Source organism: Pteropus medius, unplaced genomic scaffold, assembly GCF_902729225.1.
Source record: "Pteropus medius unplaced genomic scaffold, Ma_sr-lr_union100, whole genome shotgun sequence".
Classification (NCBI taxonomy): domain Eukaryota; kingdom Metazoa; phylum Chordata; class Mammalia; order Chiroptera; family Pteropodidae; genus Pteropus; species Pteropus medius.
In genome coordinates this window covers 13,275,873-13,294,001 of record NW_024342471.1, presented here as the reverse complement: position 1 = coordinate 13,294,001, position 18,129 = coordinate 13,275,873, and the positions used below count along the sequence as shown (strand labels likewise).

The 18,129-nt window shown below is 40.8% G+C and overlaps 1 protein-coding gene across 1 annotated transcript in view; it reads left to right on the top strand.

Annotated features, from left to right (window-relative positions):
• The window catches only part of CHD6 (chromodomain helicase DNA binding protein 6), a 143,446-nt gene that overhangs the window by 105,356 nt on the left and 19,961 nt on the right, over nt 1-18,129 (top strand). The window contains exons 28-32 of the mRNA XM_039863719.1: nt 1,747-1,876; nt 3,555-3,615; nt 15,502-15,562; nt 16,207-16,423; nt 17,847-18,055. Of these exons, the coding sequence (XP_039719653.1) occupies nt 1,747-1,876; nt 3,555-3,615; nt 15,502-15,562; nt 16,207-16,423; nt 17,847-18,055 (678 nt within the window). The remainder of the gene's footprint in view (nt 1-1,746; nt 1,877-3,554; nt 3,616-15,501; nt 15,563-16,206; nt 16,424-17,846; nt 18,056-18,129) is intronic.

The following is an 18,129-nucleotide window of genomic DNA, read 5'->3' as shown; positions in this document are numbered from 1 at the left end:
TCGTTTTACTGCTGCTTTGCATTGCCGTTGCAGCTCCTGCTGCTCTCTTCAGGGCAGTTCTTGGGGTTTTCTAGGAAACTAAGTCACGCTTCTTCACCTCCCGCTTCCTAGAGATTGAGAAATAGAAATGCAGGATCCGTCTAGACGGCAGGCCCACACGTGACGAGAAGAAGTCTGCAGAGTAGAAACTTACCCAGGTAGGCCTAGCCTGAAAGAACCTGGCCTGCCCCGGGCCCTGTCAGACACAGAGTTCATAAAGGCAGGGCACTCACGGGCCTTTAGCCTCCTTCAGTGATAAAGGGTCTGTGGAGGAAGCTTTCAGCTTCTCGCCGTCAGGTAAAGCACCCCTCCTTTCGTGGGAGGAGCAGGTGGGGAGAGTGGCAGGGGTTTCCTCGAGCCGGTGGGCGTGTCAAGGGCATTTCCATTTTGATAGCAGCCGAGGTGGAACATGGGAAGAGGGTGAGAATAGTTCTTCCTACAGCGATGATTGGAAGAGAATCTGGGCAGAACCAACTCATCCAGTAAATCATTCGTCAAGTGTGTTTGTCAGACCCTGTGGCAGGTACTGAATATATAATGATAAGTAAAATCTCACACAGATTCTTAGGAGCCCACAATCTCATGAGAGGGAGACTTACACTAACCAGATAATCATCCTAAGGAATAAGTGACAACATAAGGCACCCCAGTTTCTCCTGCAATATGCCTCATGCAGGCAGCAGCTGTCATTGAGGTGGAAGGGTCATTTTGGATTAAGTGGTAAAGTACCCACAGCTGCTCAGAGAAAAAGTACGAGGTGCTGCCTACCCTACTAGGTGAAGGTCAGAACTGCATCAACGGTGATATGAGATAAAAACCAGTGTGGAAATATCCAACAAAATGAAATCAAGTCTGTTATTAGTGCCCAAACTGGTTCTTGTGTTAGGTGCAGCATTTTCCATCACCTGTAATGGGGTCTCTCATACTCCCGAGCTAGAAATCGACTTTGCTAGGAGCAACATGGAAAGGGTTGTTCGGGGGTTTTTTGTTTGTTTGTTTTGGGGGGTTTTTTGATGGTCATGAAGGCATTTTCTCCAAGGTAGCTGGATAAAATAGATTTGAATCTCGTACATGACCAAATCCTGTCTTGTTATAAGATTACATTAGATTCAGTAAAATAATTACCAGTTTTCATGCATGGGCTTTATCAAAGTATAAGTGATATATTTTTTATTGTTTTGCCTCCCGTTTGAGGTCTTTCCTCAAAATGCTCCATCTGTTTTTGACTTTGGTGATGTGATGAGGGGCAGTTTCAAAGCCCTGGCCAGTGGATTTGGGATTTTGTACTGAGTTTGAAGACAGAGGCAACAGATCCGTCTTAACCCAATTAGTCTTCTCTATATTTCATCCTTTGCATTTATCACTTTGTTCAACTCCCTTTTCTAACACACAAGATAAAATTGAACTCTAAGAAGAGGCCCATTCAGAAGGTAACCAGGTGTCCAGAGTTGAGGACCGAGGGGACCAACTTGCCTGATTCCCTTAGCTGTCCCAAAGAAGCAAGCGCATGAGAATTGTATGTGTACCTGTGTCTCAGACACAGAACATTGATAGAAGCTTTCATTTTTGGTCAAGTGCTACTCGAAGGTAGTTTAACTTAAAGATCTTTCCCTGGTAGGAAATCTTAAGGGATCCAATTAACCTTTAAGTAAGTGTGTTTTGTGAGTTCTGACGATAACTTTGACATTTCTCATTACTCTCAATCAGGGTACGAGCGGTACAATGCCATGCGAGCAGACCCAGCCCTTTGCTTCCTGGAGAAAGTCGGGATGCCAGACGAGAAGTCCCTTTCTGCAGAACAGGGTGTTACGGATGGGACTGCAGACATTCCCGAAAGGTGAGAAGCTGCATAAGCCAACTGTGATGTGACGAGTCATGCCGCGGATCTGTGACCCCTTCCACACATGTCCAGCACACTCACAGCTTCTTCTCACAGTCTGGCGTCTCCCTTTAATTGTGCCGTGCTGGAACGGTCTTCCAGAGTTGCTTTGTTTACATCCTGTGACACCTCAGACCTTTCCTTTGACCTCTAAGCACTTGGAACCAAATACTAATTCCTGTTCTTCATGGGTTCTCCAAGCTGCTCATCCCCTTCATCTCTTCTCTGGTCAGAGGGTTCTTGAGGAAGAACTCAGACCTCTCATACCTGGCAGAAAGCTGAGAAGGTACAGCAGGTACAGGCTTCCCGACTTTGGAATTCCAGTTTCTCAGATGGAATTCCAGCATTATTTAAGGATCGCGGGTCCGTGAGTAAGGTGGATGTAGGAGCCACTGCTGGACAGCCATGGCATTTAGGCCTTGTCCCTGGGTTTTATGCCAAAAAAAAAAAAATGGAAGCATCCTCTTTGGCTGAATTTTATTTTCTCTTTCATAACTTCCAAATGTGTGAATTCATAGGAAAGCTAAATAAACAGCCAAAAACTGGTTCTCCAAAATAAATAGATAGATGACAGATAGAGACAGACAGACAGATGGAAAACATAACATGTATCTCTTAGCTTGTGTTCGATAAGCTTTTGACCTGATCTCCCCAAAAGTAGTAGATACTGCCTTGCATTGCCGAGGGCTGTGGCCAGGCCTGGATGTGAGGGCGTGGCACTGCCAGGAGCTCCTGACCACCTGCTAAGGCTGAGAAGGGAGTGAAATGTACTTTCCATCTGTCCTTAACCCCTGATGAACACTTTAGCTACCATAACATTCTCTGCCCCGAAGGTGTTTCCTATGAGCCCATAATACTCATTCAGAGAGATGTGAACAAATGCCCAAGTGACTAGTGTCACTACTGTTAGATTCACTGGGTCAAGGAAAACATTACCTGGGTGAGGTACCTGAAAATAGTATAGAGTTTATTTTTGTGGGGTGGCTTTTCTTTCAGTAAGATGAGAAGTTCTCCTTCCTCCAGGATCTGAGAAGCAAAGATAATATTTGAGACGGGAATGTTTCAGAGTCACTTTTAAAAGGAGTCATGAAAAACAGATGGACATCAGCAATAGTTAATCTCACAAGAGAGAAGACACTAGGCAGCTAACCTAGAGGCAAGTGATTGATGGGAAAGAGGGCAAATGTCCTTTTCTCTTGGCAATTTCAGCAGAGCTCCCTGTCAAAGAAGTGACTGCTGCCAAGTGTGACTGTTTGAAGAGTCATTTGATTCTTCACACACAGTCACACTTGGCAGCAGTCACTTCCTTGGGGTCAGCACGCTTGGTGTGCACAGCCGTCAGTCTCTGGAGTCTTTTATCAGAGCCACATATTCAGATAGCTCTCGATGTGTAAGAATTAGCATTTGTTGAATAGCTGGCCTCTCCACTGAGTAGATGCTGAAGTCTCATTTCAGTGAAGGACCTTGCCCATAGAAGTTACGACACTGGAAAAAACAAAATTTTGAGTCCTGTAGGGAAAGGATCTACTAATATTCTCTTTGCTTTGCAATTTAGGGGGTTTTCTTACGATCATCCTGGTTGTCACATGGCTGCTGGGTGGTGTGTGATGCTTTTTTACTTTTTACTTTTATTTAGAGGCAACACAGATAAAGAAGACAATACTGAAGACAAAGTAGATGGCCTCCAGAAAGCAATGGTGAGTCATTAATGCGCTGCACTGGTCATCTTTAATACGGAGAGAGAAATCCATCTTAGTACTGGTCTTGGGGAACTTGATCGCATTGCTGCAATTGCATTGCATTTTCCCCGACGTTTTGTTAGAAAAATTGTCAACAGACAGACAGTGTTGCACTTTTATTCTAATGAAAACTTTTGATTTTGAGATAACTATAGATTTTAGGTACATTTGTACAGAGAGATCCTGTGTACCTTTTATCCAGTTTCCCACCATGCGAACATCTTGTAAAAGTACAGTATCTCAGCCAGGATGCCGGCATTGACAGAGCCCAGGTGCGGGACATCTCCGTGACCACAGAAATCCGTCCTGTTGCCCTTTCACAGCCACCTCCCCTTCCCTTCTGTCTTCACCTCCTTTTTAATCCCGCTAACCTGTTCTTCATTTCTATTATTTTGTCATTTCTAAGAATATCATACAAATGGAGTCATACAATGTATAACCTTTGGGAACTGGCTTTTGTCACTCAGCGTAATTCCCTGTGAGCTGGTCCAGATTGCTCTCTGTAGCAGTAAGTCATCCCTTTTTATTGCCGAGTAGTAGCCCATGGCGGGGATGCACCAGTTTGTTTCATCATTCATCCACTGAAGGACATCCAGATTGTTTCCAGTTTTTGACAATGACGGACACCTCTGCAGACATTTGCATACAGATTTTGTGTGAACATACATTTCCATTTCTCTGGGATAAATGTCCAGGAGTATAATTGCTGAGTCATGTGTTAGTTACGTGTTTAGTTTTTTTAAGAAACTGCCAAACTGTTTCCCAGAGTGGCTGTACCATTTTACATTCCCACCAGCGATGCATGAGCGATCTGCTTTCTCCTCCTCCTCACCAGCTTTGGTGGTGTCACTCTTTTTTAATCAAGCCACTCTGATAGGTGTGTAGTGATATTTCATGGTTTTAATTTGCATTCCCCTAATGGCTAATGATGTTTTAGTATCTTTTTATATGCTTAACTGCCATGTATATAACTCTTCAGTGAAGCAAAAATTGTTTATATCGCTGAAGTTAACTTATGAATTTTTCCTTATGAATTTTTTCCTTTTAACTTATGAATTTTATGGATCATGTTTTTGGTGTCAGATCTCAGAACTCTGCCTACCTGTAGATCCTGGATATTTTCTTCTGTTTTTTCCTAAAAGTTTTTTACTTTTATGTTTATGTCTGTAATCCATTTTAAGTTAATTTTCATATAATGGAGAGAATTAGATTGAGGTTCATTTTCTTACCTGTTGATGTCCAATTGCTCTGGAACCATTTGTTTAAAAAAAAACACAAAACCTATTTCCATTGAACTGCATTTGCACCTTTATCAGAAAATCGGTTGAGCATATTTGTGTGACTCTGTTTCTGGGTTCTCGTTCTGTTCCATCGATCTATTTGTATATTCCTCTGCCAATAGCATATGTATTGATTACTGTAACTGTATAGTAAGTTTTAAAATTGAGTAAACTGATTACTCTCATATTTCTTTTTAAAAATTGTTTTAGCTTGTCGTATTTCTTTGCCTTTCCTTATAAATTTTAGAATAATCTTATCTATATCTACAAAAATTCTTGCTGGGATTTTGACAGGAATTATATTAAACCCATATGTCACTTTGAGGGGAATTGACATCTTTACTATATTGATTTTTTGTTATATTGAAGCTTGCTATCTCCATTTATTTTGATCTTTGATTTCTTTGCATCACTGTTTTGTAGTTTTTCAGCAAACAGGTCCTGTGTATGTTTGTAGATTTACATCTAAATATTTCATTTTCTTTGGAGTGATTACAGATGATGTTATATATATTATTTTGTATCCTACAACCTTGCTGAACTCAGTTATGACTTAGTTCGTTCTAGGAGGTTTTTGTGCATTTCTTGAGTTTTTCTACATCAACAAATGTCATCTGCAAATAGGGATAGTTTTTTCTTTCTTTTCTGATCTAAATGCCATGTATGTCCTCTCCTTGCTTAATTGCACAGTCTAAAACTTTCAGCATTGTGTTGAATAAGAGTGATGAGAGCAGACATCCTTGCCTTGTTCTTGATATTAGCTGAAAGGCATTCAGTTTTTTCATTAATTATAATGTTAGCTCTTGGTTTTTTGTAGGTGCTCTTAATTGAAGATGAGGATATTCCCCTGTACTCCTAGTTTTTTGAGAATTTTTATCAGGAACACATGTCAAATGCATTTTTGTACCTGTTAATGTGATCATGTGATTGTTTTTCTTAACCTATTAATTTTGTAGATTTCATTGATTGATTTTCAAATATTGAACCAGCCTTACATACCTGGGTAAACTGGGATAAACTTCAGTTTGTCATGGTGTATAACTCTTATTGTTCAATTCTACTTAAGGATTTTTTTTATCTGTATTCATGAGGAATATAGGTCTGTAGTTGTCTTTTGGTTCTGTCTTTTTCTGGTTTTGATACTTGGGTAATGTTAGCTTCATAAAATGAATTGGATGTTCTTTTTTCTCATATTTTCTGACAGAGATTGTCTAGACTTGATATTAATTCTTTAAATGTTTAGTAAAATTCTCCAGTGAAGCCATTTGGACCTGGAGATTCCCTTTTTGAGGAATTTTTAAATTATGAATCCAGTTGTCTATTTTATATTGGATAAGTTGTGGTAGTTTGTATTTTTCAAGACATTTGTCTGTTTCATCTGAGTTGTCAAATGTATGTGTGTTGAGTTGTTCGTTAATAATAGTCTCATCCTTTTGATGTCTGCAGAATTTGTCGTGAAATTCCGTTTGATTCATGCTTTGGTAATTTCTGTCTTTTTTCTTCTATTCATCTTGCTAGAGATTTGTCTGCTTTATCTTTTTAAGGAATCAGCTCTTTGTTTCACTGATTTTCTCTACTGTTTTTCTATTTTAAATGTCATTGATTTCTGTTCATTAGTATCCTCTTCTGCTTGCTTTGGTTTTATTTTCCTCTTCTTTTTCTAGATTTTTGGGGTGGGAGCTTAAATGACCAATTTGGAACTTTCCTTCTTGTTTGATGTAGGCATTAAATTTCCCTCTAATCATTGTTTCAGTTATGTCCCACAAATTTTGCTATGTATATGTGCTGTTGTTGGGTGAGTGTTGTATAAATGTCACTTGGATTCTCTCGGTTGATAACATTGTTGAGTTCTTCTGTATCCTTGCTGATTTTCTGTCTAGTTTCATCAGTTTTTGAGTGAGGGGTATTGAACTCTCCAACTGTAATTATTTGTCTGTTTCTCCTTTCAATTCTAGCAATTTTTGCTTCACATATTTTGTAGCTCTGTTGTTTAGTATATATACATTTAGAATTGTGTCTTCCAGGTGGATTGACTCTGTTGTCATTCTGTAATGTCCCTCTCTATCTTTGGTAGTTTTCTTTGCTTCCAAGTATACTTTATCTGATGTTATTATAGCTACCCCTAGTTTCCTTTGATTAATGTTTGCATGATATAACTTTTTCTTTCCTTTTACTTTCATCTTGCCTTTATTATTGTATTTGAAATGAGTTTTATATAAACAGCATATAGTTGGATCATATTTTTTAATGCACTACAATCTCTGTCTTCTAGTTGGTGTATTAGATCATTTACATTTAATGTAATTATCGATACATAAAGGCTTAAGTCTGACATTTTACTGTTTTCTGTGCTTTTTGATTCTGTTTTCTTTCCTGCCTTCCTCTGAGTTCCTTGAATATTTTTTATTCTCTGTTAATTTATATTGTAGCTTTTTAGTGGTTATTCTAGATGTATCATTATGTATATGTATGATATATCTCAGTCCACTGATATCATCATTTTACTAGTTCAAGTAAAGTGTAGAAACCAAACTTCTTTGTTCGTCCCTTTACCCTTCCCCATATATAATTGTGTTAAGTATTTTTTCTACATACTTTAGGACCATATTAGACAAGTTATAATTTTTGCTATGACTGTTAAATATAATTTAGAAAATTCAAGAGGAGAGGCTACTGTATTTACCCATATTTTTTACCATGTTCTTCCTGTTTTCCAAAGTTTCTTCTTTCTATTTTGAGAAATTCCTTTAGCCTTTCTTTTAGAGTAGGTCTGCTAGTAGCAGTTCTCTTAGTTTTTCTTCATCCAAGAATGTTTTAACATCCCCTTCATTCCTGAAGGATATTTTCACTAGATATATAGGATTCTGGGTTGACAGTTCTTTTCTCTTAGCTCTTGAAAAATGTTGTGTCACTCCTTTCTGGCTTCCATGGTTTCTGATGAGAAATCTGTCATTCAAGTTGTTTTTCCCGTATAGGTGGGATGTCTTTTCTCTCTTGCTGCTTTCAAGATTTTTTTTTTTTTTTTGTCTTTAGTTTTCAAGAAGTTGAACTGAGGTAGTTTTTTGTGTGGATTTCTTTGAGTTCATCCTGTTTGGGTTTGCTCAGCTTCCTGAATCTGTAGGTTTATGTCTTCTGCCAAGTACGGGAGGTTTTCAGCCATTATTTCTTCAAGCCCTTTTCTTCTTCTCCCAGGATTCTGATGATGTGAATGTTAGATCTTTTGTTATAATCCCACAGGTCCCTAAGGCTCTGTTAAATTTTTTCTCTTTCTCCTCCATTCTGCTGTTGAGCCTGTCCATTGAGAGGTTTTTTGTTTTGTTTTTTTGGTTATTGTATTTTTCAAATCTAAAATTTCACTTTGACTCCTTTAAATTCTTATGTCAGATAATTCTAAGATCTCTGTCATTTCAGCGTTTGCATCTGTTGGTTGTCTTTTTTCATTCATTTTGAGATCTTCCTGGTTCTTGGTATAATAAGCGATATTTGAGTGAAACCTGGACTTTTTGGTTATTATATTGTGAGACTCTGGATCTTTTTTAAAACTTGTTTTAGCTGATTATCTCTGACACACCTGTCTTGCCGGAGAGCAGTGAGTGAGGACTGCACCACCTTGTTACTGTTCTTAGAAATGCATGTGCCCAGTCAGCCCCTGATGATCCTCGAGGCGGGTGTTTCTCATTACTGTTGGTTGGGAATAGAAGGTCCGCTCTCCACGTGGTCTTTGCTAACACCATGAGTGGGAGTGGGCACCTCTTTACTATCAGGGATGAAAGTCCCAGCTCCCTATTGGCTTTTTGACACTACCCTAGTGGGAGAATGGGATGCCCTGTTACAGCCTCGTGAAGATAGAAGTCTAGATTCCCCACTCGGCCTTTGCTAGTATGGGTGTCATGAGTCACAGTTTCTATGTCATTGCACTAGAGTATTATAGGTATTATCATAATATGTTGTGTGTTTCTAACTTGCCCTATTCCTGGTCCTTTACTAGAGCAGGCTTTTATTGTGGCTTTTTCTTCATCTGCACCATTTGGCATTTCCAAGGAAGTAGCGAGCTTTTTTTCCCTCCAAGTCTAGGATATATAAGGTAATAAAGCCCAGGGAACTCACCATTGTTTCATTCCTTGGGTCCCAAGACCCCTAATTGGTCTGCTTTCTTCCCTTCACCTTTCAGAGTTTTCTTGTGTTTACTTTATTTAAATGTCCAGGGGTTTGAGTTGTACTTAGAGTGAGGAATGGGGAAAATGTACATCCTCCCAGAAGCAGAAGTCTGCACTGTATTTTTCATATAAGTTTCCGAGACTGCATAAGCAACCTAAAACATTACTAGGACCTAAGCACTGTATTTTCTCTGGCTTTGAGGAGTGGAGTGAATCTGTTAGAATTTCATGGATTCTGGGTCCCGGAGGTTACTGTAGCATTGTCCCCAGCTGATTCCATTGATAGGATAATCTCTCCCCTTCTCCTAATCACCACCTAAAGTTGTCAGTTCTTTTGGTTCTAGTTTAGAGAATGTGTTGTATTTACTTTGGCTTCCATCAGTCCTGATTCCTTTAACAGCAACAGTGACATCACTTTTCCAACATAGGAAATAATTATTTTACAAAGATATGTTTCCATATATCCACCCAGGGTTTGAGAAGCAGTAGATTCGTCATGAAGCTTTAGACCGTAGACCTGAAGGAAGTTGGGTTCTGGTCTTGACAATTAACATCCCAAGTGCTGCCATTCCGGTTCCTTGCTTATACTGTTACTTCTTTTGTGTGGAATTTGGGATGTGTTTTCCTACAGAACTCAAGTACCAAAGAAATGAACATAATACCTTAGACTGATGTGGAACTTTACTCTTTCCAGAGCAGTTTTTCCATTCATTTCAGTCAGTCGTCACCTCAGTCATGCGTAGGAAACACCCCGACGTTACTGCCCTCATCTGAGAGCTGAGAGAATTTAGGGCCAGAAGTTAAAGAGCTTTGCCAAGTTCTCACAGCTACTAGATTAAATGGAGTTTAGACTAGATATTCTCTAGGTATTCTGGTATTCTTTTTTACAATAAAGTATTCTTCTCATAGTCAATAAAGTAAAAAGTATCTTATTTGTACATATATATGCCTTCCTCCCAGCAGGAGCTTCTGTGAAAAGGCAACCACCAGGTCATCTGCAGGCCAGGCGGGCTGAAAGCTGTTCGCAGTAAAGTTTAGATGCTTAGCCGGTTGGTCTTTGATCTTGGAGGGCTCTGGGCTCTGAAGGGGTTGTGGCAGGATTGATAAAATAACTTAAGTTTCCTTATAGTAGGTAAAAACTCCTCTGGAACTACATTTTTATACACTAATAAAATTAATATGTGTTATTTATATTGCTCTTCAAATCCCTAAAACCTGGGCTATAAGATATAATCAAAAGCAGATGGAATGGAGAGGCTTCCCCAGATTTTTGGTGGACAGATTACATAACACATTAAGCTTGACTTCCAGTCCATGTGCTAAAATAACGAATGCAGAACAGCCAGCATCTGTACCAGGCCTGCGGCCGCATCCCTCCCACCCCACACTTCTGTGCCGAAGACGCTGGTTGGGTGTTTCCTTCTCCCAGTTCTGTTCTCAGGTAGATCAACAAGCAGGGTTAAAGAATCCCAAGGAGCCTAGTGACATCTGTAACTAGGGTAATTTCTCTGGATTAAACAGACCTGGGCATAAAAAGATTGGCAGAATCTTAGCATTGCAAGGAGCCGTAGCACATGTCTTGAGTGATCTCTGAGTGTTCCATCGCCTCTACAGCTTCACTGTCAGGGGATCATTCCAGGTAGGCTTAGGTACTTCAGAAGTCCGTGGGAAAAAGAGAAGGAATGCACTGCTTCCAAGGAAGCCCATTTCCTTGTTGGGCGATACTTCCTTTTATTGACCCAGAAATCTGGCTTCCATTTGGTTCCATAGATTCTGTCTAGTTTTCTGGTACTGCAAAGAAAAACTATTCTTTCTTTCCTCTCAAACAGATTTTAAATTCTTGAGGCCACCTAGCTACGTTAATGTATTTAAGTCTCATTTCAGGTGCAGTGTCCATAGTTTCTCTGCCTTTCTTCATATCACATCTCCAGAGCCCTCGCTACTCTGGTGACTTCCAGAGCACACTGTAGCAGTTGTCATCTTAAAACGTGGCAGGCAGTGAATCCTAGAATGTTAGAGTTAAAAGGGACGTTTGAGATGAACTAGTTTACTCCCTTCCCCCCCCTTCTCTCTGTTTTAATACCAATAGAACTTTGATTGATAATCAGATTTCAGATGCAGCAGGAGTCAGTGAACCCACAGAGGCCTTCTGAAGCAGTTAGTCTGAAAGTTTACTTGTGTTTGGAATGGTCTGGAGCCTAGAATTATGTATGAAATCTCTATCAAACCTAGTATATCAGAAGATCGACATTTCTTTTAACAAAGAGATGTAAGTAATGGCGCAACTGTCACTCGCATGGTCATGTTGTAATCAGCACGTCTCGTCCTTGCTCTGTAGCAGCCCCTACTCTGCTGCAGGTGCCTCTGAAACAAGGTCTGTATAAAAGGAGGATGAAGTCATATCCACAGTGAGCAGTGGGAGAAGTTCTTACAGGGAAATTTAATGCCTAAAATGGTCTTTTCCCATTGTAAGAACAGGGCAGTTAAAAACTGAAAAATCATCCTTTTCTTGTGAGTTAAGAGATTGAGGGTTGTCTGAACTCAAGTAGTGACGTTTGAATGTTGAGTATACTCCCAAGCTTACAAAGCACGCTTCCCCATCAGGCCTTATTCTTATCCCCGGTCTAGAGAGAAGGCAGCTCAGATAGTTTTAGTCAGCTGTCATACTAGCCAGAGGACACAGGAACAGTGTTACACTGCTCACATCTTTTTCTAAATCCTGTGATCTTTATATAATAATATCTTTGAGTTTTATTTACTTTCCATGTGAAGTTTATGCAAGAGGGGGAGGATGCTTGATTTTCCTGCGAAATGAAAACCTCCGTGGCATCTTTTTAACTCCGCCTCGGTACCTCCTGTTTCCTCTACACGGAGAGCTCTTATATTCTCTTCCTGGCAAACTCCTGTGCGTCTGTCCTTCGATATGAAGCTCAAAAGTCCCCTCTTGGATGTCTTTCCCCCTCCCCAGTTTGGGTCTGGTAGAGTTGGTGACACTTTCTTGTTTCCCACTGTGTTCAGGAGCACTCATCATACTGCATAGCCAGTGATTATTAATGTGTCTTTCATAACCACCAGACCGTGGACTCTAGAAAGATGAGGGTTCCATCCTTTGCACTGTCATAGGCCCTGAGCCTGGCACAGTTCCTGTCACTCCAGAGACACTCATTGTTTGTAAATGTGAGAAGAGAGCTCTCCACTGTTGTGTTGGCCCTAGGGTTTCATAAGAGCGTAGAGGAAATTCCCTCACTCTGAGGTCCCACAAGGGTCTGTGCTGCTGTGGTCACCACCTTCACCTATGCCCAGACCAAATAGGGGAAGCAGTCCAGCCTGGAGGAGCAGCCATAAGCCGGGGATGCTGGACTGCATGTGTTCAGATAAGGAAACAGAGCCCTATGTCTCCCAGTGGGGAAGCGATGTGCATGCAGTTGTTATTCACAGTGCTGACTGTGCTTTAGATTCAGCCCAGTGTGTGTTCCACCCACTAGAGGCAGGTAATACAGCACAGCAGTTAGAGCTCATCCACTGGAGTCAGACCTTCTGGGTTTGAATTCCATCTTTACCACTTAATAACTACGCGTAATATTAGACAAGATTATTCAGAAATTTTCTCTTGTCTAAAATCCTCATTATAAAAGAATAAGTGAAAAATGCACAAGTGAAAAATGCACATAAAGTATTCAGTATAGTAGCTGGCATCTCATTTACCTGGGTCTCAGTAGACCTTTGTGGCTAATATTGTTGCTGTTTTATCATGTTATGAAGCCTTCCTTGGAGTATAGATTTTAGTTGAAAGAAATACTGAGTGATTGATTAATTGTCAGGACTGCTTACAAGTATTTCCTCAGTCTCAGCTATTATTTTGGGGGCATTTGCTTTGTACCAGCATTTGATTAAACACTTCACATAATTGACTCATCTGTGTCACACAGTCACCTGTTAAGTATTCTTACCTCCATTTTGCAAATGAAAAAATGAGCGTGAGAGAGATTGAAACAGCTTGCCTAAGGCCAGAGAGCAGTGGACTGTCATACTCCAAACCATATACCTTCTCAAGGTGGTGGCATTGCATGTCATCACCAGTTTCCTTTGACTTCCTGATGTCAGCACTCTCTAAGACCCTTCACTCTGAAATGATTGATTCATACCTCTTCTAAGGTGAACATTTCTTTCAGATTACTTCATGTCGGCAGAACTTGAGATACAAAATGTTCAACTACATACATCACATGCTGGGCTTTCTGTGTGCTTCCTGTGACCCCAGTCTCTCTGCTGTAGCATACCACACACTCATGTTAAGTGGTCATGAACTAAGATTATGACAAGTGGGCTCCAGGTCTTCTCCATTCTGTCATTTCTAGAGAGAGGAAATGCCTCCGAGAGAGAGCAAGATTCAGAAAAAGGCACCAGAATCTTTCTTTACTTGAGAGTTTGCCTTAGGCTGTTCATGTTTACTAACTGCACTAACAGAAACTGTTAGATGCACTGGAAAGGAAACCTGGGTGCCACCCTTGTGGATGTGGGGTATGGTGATACCCCCAGCAGCCACTCATATGTCACAATGAGGAGCGTGGTAGCTCCGGCACCTGCCTCCCACATTTTATAGGCTGTAGGACATTCCTGTCTGGAAGAGTCTTTAATTATAAACTTCAGCATTCAAAGGATCTCTGTGGATACTGTGAGGCTACTCAAAAATGTTCTTTGTGGCGGGAAAGGATATAAAGTATGGTTGATTATTTTTTTAACTACCTAAACAATGGGAGACAATGAGGTGGCATATTTAAGTGCCACTTCAGAATGGCACAGTGGATCAGCCTACGGTTTCCACTCTTCACTGACGTTAGGATGGCAGGAAACACTTTGGCCGAGGAAGAGAGATTAAACTACTGTTCTCCGATTCTAAATGTTTCACTCTTTAAAACAAATGTTTAACCTAGACTCTCTTTTTGCTCTTTTTTTGTAACTTAGTGGTTGAAAGTGTAGGCGCTCATCAGACAACTGTGTTTGAAACCCAGCTCTGCCACTTGCTGGCTGTGTGACTTTGCAAGTCACAACAGCTTTCTATGGCTTGTTTTCTGCATCTGCAAAATGAGGGTAGTAATAGTTCTACCTCATGATGCAGATCTGAGAATTAAATAAGATGTCATGTGAAGGGTTTTGCACGGCACTTAAGTAACGCATTTGGTCATATTACACATTCTTACTATTCTGGTGAGAAAGAAATACGCTCGGAAAATGCACCCCTGCTTCTCTTCGCCTGTTCAGAGTTTTCTCATTCAGGTCCTTCCATGGGGCCCAAAAGAGTGGTTGGTTTGAATTTTAACTATTGTCAGTTGTATGTGCCTGTTCATTCCCGCCGTAACTAGGTTACCAGTCTCCTGTGCTGTGTGTGCTCGTCCAGGGGGCAGCAGCCATAACAGACCAAATAGTAAATACCTTGGGCCTGGGGCCGTGTGCAGTCTTTCACATGTTCTTCTCCCCCCCTCCCTCTTCCTTCTCTCCTTTCCCTTTTTCTTTTTCTTCTTTCCTATAAAAGTGAAAAACCTATTACGTTGAGGGCCACACAAAGCAATCTGCAGGCCACAATTTGCTGACCTGTGCTATAACATGGCCAAAATCTTGAATCCTGGGGTTATTCTCTCATCATTCAGGTCAAAAGATACTAGTCAAAAAAAACAAGAAGTTTTCATCTCAAAAATAGAGTCCAGTTGAAAAATAACACTATCTCCTCTCTCATTCCCAAACTCCCACGCGCCTTATGTATAAGGAGCTTATAAGACAGGGTTCATGAAGGAATGAATCCATTAGAGCGAGTCTGACAAACGTTGCAACTTAGAAAAGCTCTGGGTCTATGATATTACTCCACATTCACTTGGAGCCTCAGATCGTGATTTTAATTTTAGATTCCTGAGATTTTTGCACCATCGGGTCTCATGCCTGGAGCAGTCATGTTTTAGGGAAATAGCGTCTGTTGCTGTGAAGTAAGCAAACCATAATGAACACAAGCGTGATATTTTTTCACAACAAAAATGCAAGCAAAACCTTTGTGAAATGACAAATTGCAAGTGATGATGGTAAAGCAAATGTTTAAATTCACGGCTAAAATTGTGCTTGTAAAATATCATCGCCAGGGAGAACATTCAAGTTCGTCATTCTTTAAGCTACAATTCTCTGTAGCGGCATCATTCCACACAGTTCCGGAATGCAGGGAGGGAATGCTCGTTTTAAATAAACTGCTTTCTGGCGCTTTTAAAACTGTGCACAAGCAAGCTTTTCAGGGCCCATTCCGGTCTTTGAGGTGTTCGTGGGCAGGAGGTGTCTCTTGTGCGTGGTTACTCTTCATGGGGCTGTCTGAGGGGTTTTCTTCCGAGTTGCAGTTTTGCTGATGGCATGGCTTCATTTATCCCTAGGAGAGTTCCAGTGATGGAGGCGATGGCATTTTTAGTGAAAAGAAGGATGACAGCCGGGCAGGTGAGACTTGGGTCTTTCTGAAAGCGAAGCAAAGTAAGACCTCAGTTTATAGTTATTGTGGAGTTCGTGTGTAATAAAAATGCTGTTTTTTAAGGAGGCTCTTTTAAAAAGCCAAGTAAGTTGACCTTCATCAATCTCTTCTGGTGTCATACGTGGACTTTAATATGGCTCTGTCAAGCTTCCTCCACCTGCATTGAAATGCAAATGCAAAATCAATGATAATACAATAATGCGTGAAATCAGGATGGAGTATGAGAAGGAAAAAAAAGAATTGTGGTTTCATTGATTTTTTTCTTGGTTTAGTTTTATTTGTGCGGGAGGGGTTAGGGGCGTTTGGTTTAGTTTGGGGTTTTTGGTTTGTTTTCCTGAATTTACACGTAATAGAATCTTTGGCAATTGGAAGGCTCAGCTGCACAAAAGCCCATAGTTCTCTGTGGAGAAGGCCATAGAAGGCGTGCTTGTTACCTGTCCTGGAGCAGCGTCCTCAAATAAGTTCTGCCCCCATAGACAGACACATTCGTATTTGAGAGACAGCTGCCAGCCACAGCCTCAAGCTACGCCCAGCTCCTGAGCCGATTAAGTTATTGAGTCATCTTCGTTTTGGTTCTGTTTGTAAATACTAATGTCCTCACTGATGTTTGAAGCCCAGGATGGCTCCGACCCAGACAAATCGCCCTGGCCAGTTTCTTCTGCACTCACAGCTCGTCTCAGACGGCTGGTCACTATTTACCAGCGCTGCAACCGCAAGGAAGTCTGCCGACCTGAAATTCTGGGACCAGGTAACCAAGGATACTGGGTCCAGGAAGAGATGTTCAGGAGAACCTCCGAAATGGACCTCATCAGCAAGGAAGCCCAAAAGAGGTAAAAGCCAAGGTGACAAAAGGGGACGCTGATAGCCGCAGGGCAAGTGTATTTAATGTTCTCATCTGAAGTTAGATGGTCTCCAGAATTAATTAAATCCAGCCTCCAACTGTGATGGTGTTGTCTCCCTGACTGGGGAGTCTGATGAGATCTAGGACACCGTCTGTTTACAGTTCCTACTTTTATGATTTTCTAGCTTGACCCTCTTTCCTAAGTTGGACCCCAGTCCCTGGGGATGTGGTTTAAAAACATCACACTGGGTAAAGGTGACAAAAGGCAGATATCAGACCATGTTCTTTTAGCAGCAGAGTGAATAGTGTGCATTGAAGCTGTCTTATTATAGCTACCAGCCTCTGAGAACAATAAGTACCATAACACGCCAGTCTAGAGGGAAGATATAAATTGCCAGGAGTTACTTGCCCATCTGAGGATTAAGCTAAAAACGTCTACAGTAGGCCAGCACAGGCTGGGAATGATGTCACCAGAAAAATGAATGAAGCTGCAGTTCTTTGAGTCTTTTTATCCGTCCTTCTGATATAACTAACACCCAGTGAATTAAAAGAACACCACATAACAAATTCAGTTATTTCTTTGCACTCCTTCTGGCTTTATGAAATTGGGTGATTCAAGGGAAGTAGTTCTCCCGTCTTTCTTTCACAGTTCCAAAGAGAACCAGAACCGCTTATTCCCTAGTTCTCACTCTTCCACTGCCCCCTTCACCCTACTCCTTATCTCATTCCCTCTGGGGGTAGAGTGTTCAGCGCTCCTCATAAAGACTATGGTGGAATGTAATAGTTCAACTCCCTTAAGTCATTATCTTAATCCTATAGGATATAAAGACTTGAGAACCTTTGTGTCCTAGAGATTATAACTGAAATGGGCGACCGGCGTATATAACTAGGGAAAAAGCTGATGTGTGCTGGGGTCAGAGGAGGCGTGTGGCTGCAGGAGGCACTTCCCTTCTTGTCTGTAAAATGAAGAAGGTGAATTTGATGGTCTGGAAGGCCCCTCCAGGAGTCTGTGATTCTAAGTTGTCATACAGAAGGGAAAAATAAGGCAAAATATTTAAGCATAAATGGGATTTTAAAAACTTTTATTTCTCATAGAAGAAATTAACTAGGTAATTTCTAAAATTGATGAATCAAGAGATCACAGGTTTGCACACATGATTTAGAAATTGACAGGTAAATATCAAGAAAGAGCTAGAAGGTTTGGAGGTACTGGTAGGATGATAGGCTGTTTGCATTATTAACCTCTCAGCCCAGTTTAACTTAAATGAAAATAACCAATAAAATAGACACACCAGCTCAACCTGCTTTCTTGACTTCATAGGCTCTTCTAGTAGGCGTTCAGAAATTTACTTTGTTGGTTTTTTTAACAAAAAAAGGGAAAACAGGTCACTCCCTTTCTGATTAAATCTCAGGTGGACAAGGAGAGAACAAGCAGACTTCTACAGAACAGTGTCATCCTTTGGTGTTGTTTATGATCAAGAAAAGAAAACTTTTGACTGGACGCAGTTCCGCATCATTTCTCGTTTGGACAAGAAGTCGGATGAGAGCCTGGAACACTATTTTTATAGTTTTGTGGCCATGTGCCGGAACGTCTGTCGTCTGCCCGCATGGAAAGATGGTGGTAAGAAAACTCTCTGTCATTATATTCTAGACGAGACAAGGAAAAAACATGTTTATTTTCAAGGTTCAGAATTA